Source organism: Pleuronectes platessa, chromosome 19, assembly GCF_947347685.1.
Source record: "Pleuronectes platessa chromosome 19, fPlePla1.1, whole genome shotgun sequence".
Lineage (NCBI taxonomy): Eukaryota > Metazoa > Chordata > Actinopteri > Pleuronectiformes > Pleuronectidae > Pleuronectes > Pleuronectes platessa.
This window is the reverse complement of record NC_070644.1, coordinates 18,207,194-18,215,447: the sequence shown is the minus strand read 5'-3', so window position 1 is coordinate 18,215,447 and position 8,254 is coordinate 18,207,194. Positions and strand designations below refer to the sequence as shown.

The window sequence follows — 8,254 nt, the reverse complement described above, 5'->3', positions numbered from 1 at the left end:
TTCTGGGACATGTTGAGAGACGTGCTTCTGGGAGGGACGACAATGACGGGCGGACCTAAAGAGAGAGAGAGGGAAGTTACAAAACATCACAGATTTAATTAGTTTGACATTAAAGTTTAGGGTCGGCTGAAGGAAGGTGACGCACATGATGGATCATAATTATGTGGATTATTATTATAATGACATCTTTTTGTTGTTTGTTAAATGTATTGAATAATCATCAGACGGGAGGTAAATGTGTAAAAAATGAACACAAATGAAAAGAACTGTAAAATAATAGGTTTGTTGACAGGATGTTACACATAAGTGCAACATTTTGCACGTTAGGATAAATACAATAAGTGTTCTTGGATAAAAGCTCCTGAGGAATTATACAAACCATTAGAAAAGCAGTGTCAAGCACTTCAAGCTACAGGAAATTCACTGTGTTGTGATATTTGAATTGAACCGACAGTGCAAAGGGCAATCAGGGGTTAGACCGAAGAGTGAGAGAACTGTAGTTATAATAAAAAGTATTTTCTAGATTAGAATATCCCTGAGATTCTGTGCTGTCAAATAAACGTCTCTCAGAAGTCGTCCTCATGCTAACTAATCACAAGCCGATGTCACATCCATCACGTCCCTCCTGCCGACCTCACACACGTACATGTTCGGCAAAGAGCTAATAAAGGAGTCTCATCACGCCACGTGTGTCGTGTATTAATAACCACATGATCTCCGCAGCAGTCGTTACTGATCAGGTTTTTAATCGGGAACATCCCATGTATATTTATGCCTGAGTGACAGCTGAGGGGTTACTTCAGGCGGTTTTTGCAGACTCCGTCCAGATGAGCCATTAGTCGGCAGTAATCCGTCCGTGTGGCACGACCGGGGAACCGCACTACCAAAGCTCAGATAATTGGAACTTGGAATGAGACGTGTATTAGGGCAGTGTGTACTCACGATAATTCTAAATCTGACCACAGAGACTGTGAGATTCTAAAAATGAAGTGGAAAAAACCAGAAGGTGCTGATATACCTCCCCCCCACACCCAATGCACCACGCTCTCTGTGGAGGAAACAGTAGGAGGACGAGTAGGAGTGAAGGAAGAAGTCAGAAATATATGCTGCAGAGGCGTGTCGGTGTAATCCGGTGATCCACAGCAGCATGTTTCTACATTCTACAAGTATTTATATACAACCACACACTTCTGTGAATGTGTCATGAGTCTATTAGGAACCGAGGATATTAGAAACTAGAATTATCGCCTTGCAACTTGTACGCCTCCACCAACCAGGGCTGCTTCAAAATCCTTTTCTTCTCCAGCTGCATGTGAAGTCACTTTGACCAATGAAATCTAATCAATTCATCTAGTACAAATGACAACTGGTCCAGATTTGAAGCCACCATGACCTTGACCTTTGACCACCAAGTTCTACCAGATGTAAAGAAATGCCCTAGAGAGGTTTCTGATACATCAAATTCACAAGTACTTGATTTTTTACCTTTATCCCCCAAAATCAAATCAGTTCATCTTGTTTCCAGGTGAACGTTTATCCCAAATGTCATGAAAACTTATTCTGCTCTCAGCGCCCTTGACCTTTGACTTTTTGAGAGTTCATCCTTGAGTCCAACTGAACTTTTGCATCAAATTTCAAGAACCTCCCTCAAGGGGTTCCCGAGACATCGTGTTCACAAGAATTGGGACGTACTTGCAATTCCCCAAAAAATATTCATCCACACGGAGGCACACAAAATGTTTAATCTTGTTGTTGAAATTTCTATTCACCAAATACCACGAGGGACATGTGGGACTTCCATTCAAAAGAAACACTCTTGGAAATAAAAATAATAATGATGTGCATTTCATGAATGAATGTCAGCCGCCTAACGAGCTCGGAAAACTGTCAAGACCCATTTATTCAGCCTTTAATTTGAGCCCCCCCCCCCCCCCCCCCCGCATGATCTCTTGTCTGGCATCATAAGATCAGTGTTATCTTCCCAGGGACGGGGGGGGGGGGGGGGGAGTTTAATTCAGTTTGAGTTTTACCGCTCTGTCATATGATGCAAGAGGGAGAAACAGGGATGTAAATCACAATTGCTCTGAGCCAGGCGGGCAGAGGCAGACATCACAGAGACTGAGGGGAATGACAGACAGACACACAGACAGGGAGGAAGACACACACACACACACACTGACGCTCGAGCAGACAGGCAACAACCGACCTTTGACCTTCACCTCGGTCACCCGGGTCCTGTTTCCCTCGGAGTTGGAGGCGTGGCAGGTGTACCGACCCGCTGACTGCACGCTCACTGCTCCGAGAGATAAGGCTCCGTCCTGGTAAAGGTACAGAGATATAGAACATGGAGACAAATGTGTATTAGAGATACTATCTAACCCAACAGCTATTGTGAGGCCAACAGATGTGAACATGTGTGTAACTGTGTTTGTGAATCTACACCATAGAGAACATGGCTTCAAATCTCCCAAGTATTTCTCTATAATGATAAATAGTTATGATATGTAAATGTTGATTCTACTACATTTGCACTGGTGCAAAGTACATGACGTCTTTACTGCTGGTACTTCATGAGTTCAGGTAGGATCTTGTATCTCAGTCTAAGTCCCTGATAAAAAAGATAAGAAACATTTTAAGACCTTTAAAGGTTAAACCAACAGTTTGAGACAGTGACTTCATATTGTGAAGTAGTTTGTTGTTGTGGTTTTCTTTTTCACATCTCAGTGAATTCCACTATCAACGTTTCAGACAGTAACTTCAAATTATTAAACATTTCACAAAAATAAGAGAAAAATATCAGAGAGAAAAGTTCAAATACCGAAAAACTGAATTGATCTGCCCGTTTAAATATCTCATGACCCGTCAGATTTCCCTTCGCTCACACAAGAGTGAAACGCTGCTAAAGAACCGATCCATATGTTTTTGACAAAATAAGTGGTGGCTGTGATAGGTGGAAAAGAAAGAGACATGTTTAAGAAAATCATTATTCCAGTTCCATTCACAACCTAGAGTTAGCTCACACGTACCTGATAATTTATCCGTTCAATAACGCCGCCATCTTTCAGCCAGGTGATGGTGGGAGGGGGGTTCCCATTGGCCACACAGGGAAGAGAGAGGCGACCTCCGACCAGAGCCTCCACTGCAGGGGGCGGGGCTTCGGTGAAGGTGGGTGGGGCTGTGAAATAAAACGTTGAGATGAACATCTCGAGGAATAGATTTACAGTATTTAGGTGAATAACAGTAAAACTCTACAACTGTCCACAGGAAAAGAGAAATAAACAAACACATTGTCTTCCAAGCTGCACAAAAGAAAAAAGCAGGACAATAAATCTCCTGTCTCTCTCCCTTCTGTCCTTCTTTAATCCATTCATATACAACACGACAGCAGCTCGGCCTTGTCTGGTAAAAGGCTGCAGCCTGTTCTCAGTTCTCAACTCGTGTCATTATTTCACGTCCCGAGTGAAAATGTCAGTTGCAAAACTCTGTCGTTTAGCCCGGTGCCACTCGGAGTATTGGATCTCATTAGAGTCTTTTAAACGTCTGCTGCCCCCCCCCCCACACACACACACAAACAAATAACTCACTCGTCAACATTTTATTGTTTTACTTCTCGCGGCCTGCGTCCTAAACGTATCTCTGTGTAAATGAATAAAGAGCCAGGAGTTTTTTATTGCGCGTTTGAAAGTGGCTTCATTATTTTCTCTTTTCATTGGACTGAGAGTATCGGCTCCTTGTTTAATCAGAATTACAGGTTGAGACTCTCCAGCTTCACTGCTCTGCAGGAGAGGTCTGGTGAAATTACAAGAGCTGCAAACTCCAGGTTCCTCAAACACTAAAAGACTCTTTTGCATGTGTGATAGATTCAGTTGCACACAAACAGAGGGCAGTTGTTTTTAAAGTACAGCTTGTTCAGCTCTGAATCGTCGAACCCATGAAGGCCACTGACAATCTCATGTGTTGATGCTGGGCACAAACAATAGGATGTGAAGAGCGCACCTGCAGGGCATGTTGGTGAAGTTATAACCAAGGCCTGGAGTGCAAAGTCATAATCTATTATAATTCTCATCTCTAACCTGATGCACACACAGAGCAGCTTTGTGAGTCCGTCTCCCAGAGCTTTGATCTGCTGTGTGCTCTGATACTTTGTTCTGTATGTTTGTGTGCAGTCACCGCAAAGGTTTTCCCCCCCAAATATATAGTATATAGACTTCAAAGAGCAAAAATAATGATGCATATTTTATATATATATATATATCGATTAATAATTAAAAGATTCATCATTTGAACCTGTCAATAAGTGCGATCACAGATTTAAGAGTCAGGGCTTGTTCTTTCAAAAACATGAAAGTCAGAAGACATCCGAACTTCCCGATCCGTTGAGAGTTTCTGACACTGGCGTCTTTAAAAAAGTTTGGAGAAAAGTTCTTCTCAGAAGTTTAATTTCACAGAAGAGTCAGAAGTTCGGTGTTCACTGCCAGGGCTTGGTGAGGCTGTGCTTTAACAGAACAAATACAGACAAGGGACGTGCACATTCAATCAGACCAAGATGCTCGATGAGGCTGTTTTCACACATGAACTCTGGAAAACGTCTGGAACATTTTGGTTTAATCTTTCGCGTGCAACAGAAACAGCTCTGGAATCTGGCTGTCTTTCCACATTTAAATTATTCTATACCTCTATGACATCTGTTTTCATCCTGAGGTTTTTATATTCTGTTTGTTCACCTCTGCGTGTTTCTCTGGAAATATTCCTGTTGGGTTTTCATGTGCAGATATTTTACTACATTAATTCTCTCTCATTTGGCAGAAATATCAACAGCTGATGAAACCATATGCCACTGTGTTGGAGGAGACAGATTTTAAATCACAAAAATGATGTCTTGAAGTGGTACCTTAGTGAAATTCAAAGGACCAGGTGATATTAGGGGATTATAACAATGTCAGAAATTCATTAAAACCTTTTGATTGATGCAACGCCTTCGTTAAATCTACCGAAAAGTCAACATCTGCTCCACTATCACCAATTTAACGTTCCACGTGGAAGCAGATTAGCCGAACTTTCCAGTTTCCCACTCTCCACATGCTTTATGAACCATTTCAACCAGGCTTCTCCCCAATGCTAAATAATAAAGAGTCAGACAAAGCTGTGTGAGCCCTTTGAAGAACACATGCATGGAGCTCGTGCTCGGGAGCTACAGGGCATCTAGCTAACGCCAGCCCTTAAATGTCAGTTAGCAGCTGCCATGGGAAACACGCCCCCAGAGGCCTGGAGATTAAACGCCATTTCCATAGTGTATGGATATATATATATATATATATATATAAAAAGAAAAGCTTATCCTTTTTCAAAAATGATAAATTATTCACAATAGCTGCAGTATCGTTATCAGTTTATTTCCCTCACACAAAAAGAGAGAAGTATTTTTAATTCTCTTTGTCTTTAGGGGCTCGCATATTTTTGGACCCTATGAATTACAAGAATATTCAAGTGAAAAGTTTGATGGAATATAAGCTCTTTTTTAATATTGTCTGAAAACAAGCAGCCATATAAGGGCTTTGTTTTATTATAATTTGCAAAATAATGATTTAAATGAAGCAATTATAAGTAAAATAAATGTACAAATCTGACAGCAGTAGTATTTTGTGAGATATGCACTGAAAAGTCAAAGTAATCCCTCCTGATTCCCAGTGTTTTGATTGACAAGCTGGACGAGGGCCATGATCTGGATCAAATGTTATTTAACGTCCGATTAAGTCGTATTCACTTAAACATAATCCACTTTTTAAAAAACAAAAAATAAATCCATAACCCTCACCGGTCACAGAGAGCCGGGTCCAGGTGCCGTTTCGCAGCTCATCCGTGGGTTTATCCAGTAAGAGGATCCGACACTCGTATGAACCCTGGTCCTCCAGCCTCAGGTCCTCCAGCCTCATGGACGTGACACGGACCAGAGACACCCGCCCTGTGGAAACAAGAGAGAGAGTGTGTGAGAGAGAGTGTGTGTGTGTGTGTGTGTGTGTGTGTGTGTGTGTGTGAGTCGCCTGCAGGTGATGCTGCTGCTGATTCCACCTTTTACTCTCTCGTGTCTGAGCGTTGGTAACTGTTGCAGGGCTGAGGCTTTGTTGTGCTGAAGCAGAACACACACGAGTACATGCACACAAACATACAACAGCTAAACACACACACACTAACACACACACAAACTAAGAAATGTGAGCTCCCAGTTGCCAGGTGACGGCTCCCTCGAGCCAGAGCACAGCCCGCGACCTCAACCTTTTCATATTGTGCAGTCGGCAGCTCTCCTCTCTCTGCCTCCGTCAGGTTTTCACACTTTATCAGACAAGCAGACAATCGTCCAGTAACCTGCCATCACGTGGGACGGCTTTGAAACATTAACAGTCTCCCCTCTGCACCATCTCAGAAATTAAAAGCATGTAAACAGGGACCAGGACGCAGTGTGAATTGTGAACAGGCTCTGATTTCAGGGGGGCTGAGTCGGGGATGGACGGTCCTGACTGTCAATAAGAAAACCAGGAAGTTGGAGTGAGGCATGCTGCTGCTGATAACACACCCTATTTGCTTTTCCACGCTGCCAAGAGCGACTAAATCTCCAGGGAGAAAGAGGAGAGGAGGGGTTAACGTCGAGCAAAATACACATCAGCATACACTCGGGGGGATTAGAGCGTTTCAACAATCCCACCCTTTGACCCTCTGCCCTCTCCCCCCCCCCCCCCTCGCTCATGTTTACTGGCTCCGAGTGATATGGGTCAGCACCGCACCTCAGAGGAGAGGTAGTGCTGAGGCAGGGAGGTTGTGCGAACGTGACAGAAAGTCGACAGAGGGAGGAAAGGGAGAAGGGCGGAGGTGGAGAGAGAGAGCGTGACCTGACGACAAAATCGCTAGCCTGTGAAAAATGCATGATTGCAAGTGATTTGAATTTGAGGTAAATTGAGTGTGAGAGCCGGAGCACAGACAGACTGAGACCCACGGGGGGGATTTGGACCTTTTTGTCTCTCAGCACACACAATATGTGTCTCGCAGCTTGTGTTGTGCATACGCGAGTTTAAAAACAAGTTTGTGTTTGCAGGAAACACGAGAGGTTTTCAGTTCTCGTGTGCAAACACACACAGAGTGTGGGGGAATTAGGATAATTCAGTTTTTTGGATGGTTGATGAAAGTAAAATAACAAGACTTCCCTTTTTTTCCTTCCTTCGCTTCAACCTGCATCCTGCCCAAGAAAACCCAATTACAACTGTTACCTACAGGGTTGTTATCAGCTCCATGAAGAAATGCTTTCCACCAGTTCAGTGTGAAAGAACTCGGTCGGGCTGCACAGATGATATCATCGCACATCAGTGCTCCAGCTCACACGTGCTGTTGTGGCTGAACGGAAGAAACTCCCTCAACTTCCCTGTGGCAGGAGCAGATTATTAACCCTGCAGAGGAGCTGATGTTTCCACCAAGTCAACCAAACCTGGTGGAGAGATGGAGCCTGGGACTGGGAACCAATTGATTATTGGTTCGGATAAGCTCTAAGGGGCCTATCCAAGAATTTATTGTCATCTTTGATAACTTTGTTGTACGACAAACAAACTATTAGGTCAACAAACCACTTCCATCAATCCATTTCCTTGGATCTGCTCTTTAAAACGCCCCCCCCCCTCCCCCCGCCCGCCCGGCGAGAATGGATGAGCTCATTTGTTACCGACCCAAAAAAACTTTGCTGAGCTTAACTTTCTCCATCATTCAGTTATTAGACATCTTTAAGAATGTGCTGCCCCGCGAGTGTGCATTAGGATGATGAGAATGAAGGTAAACAGCTAAAAGCTCGGCTGAAACGAGGACTAATATTATTCCATAGATCACGATGCACTTAACAAAATAAGAGGGTGACAACAGGGCGTGAAAATGATACTGATAACAGGTAGAAGCTCCACCCCCACCCCCCTCCCCCCCACCCACCGACACCACTCGCCTCCATTACTCCATTAAATTAGCCTAAGAGTGGATTTTGGACTCGTCCAAGGAAAACAATATCTTCTTTCACACACACACACACACACACAAACACACACACACTTGCATTTATTGGCCAAACTGTTCCCAACTGAAGCCCCCCCCGCTCCCTCTTGAAGGCTTTGTCCCTGACTTCACTCTCAGGTGACGGAGAAACGCGAAACCATTCAGGGTGAAGAGGAAATACAAGTCTTTACAAATGAAAAGGTTTCAGTTTGAAATGAGACGCCTGCAGACT

At 43.6% G+C, this 8,254-nt stretch overlaps 1 protein-coding gene across 1 annotated transcript in view; it reads right to left on the bottom strand.

Moving 5' to 3' along the window:
- Positions 1-8,254, bottom strand: part of igsf9a (immunoglobulin superfamily, member 9a) — a 43,593-nt gene that overhangs the window by 20,980 nt on the left and 14,359 nt on the right. Inside the window, 4 exon segments of the mRNA XM_053411787.1 lie at positions 10-55; positions 2,207-2,318; positions 3,027-3,175; positions 5,816-5,962. Coding sequence (XP_053267762.1) covers positions 10-55; positions 2,207-2,318; positions 3,027-3,175; positions 5,816-5,962 — 454 coding nt within the window.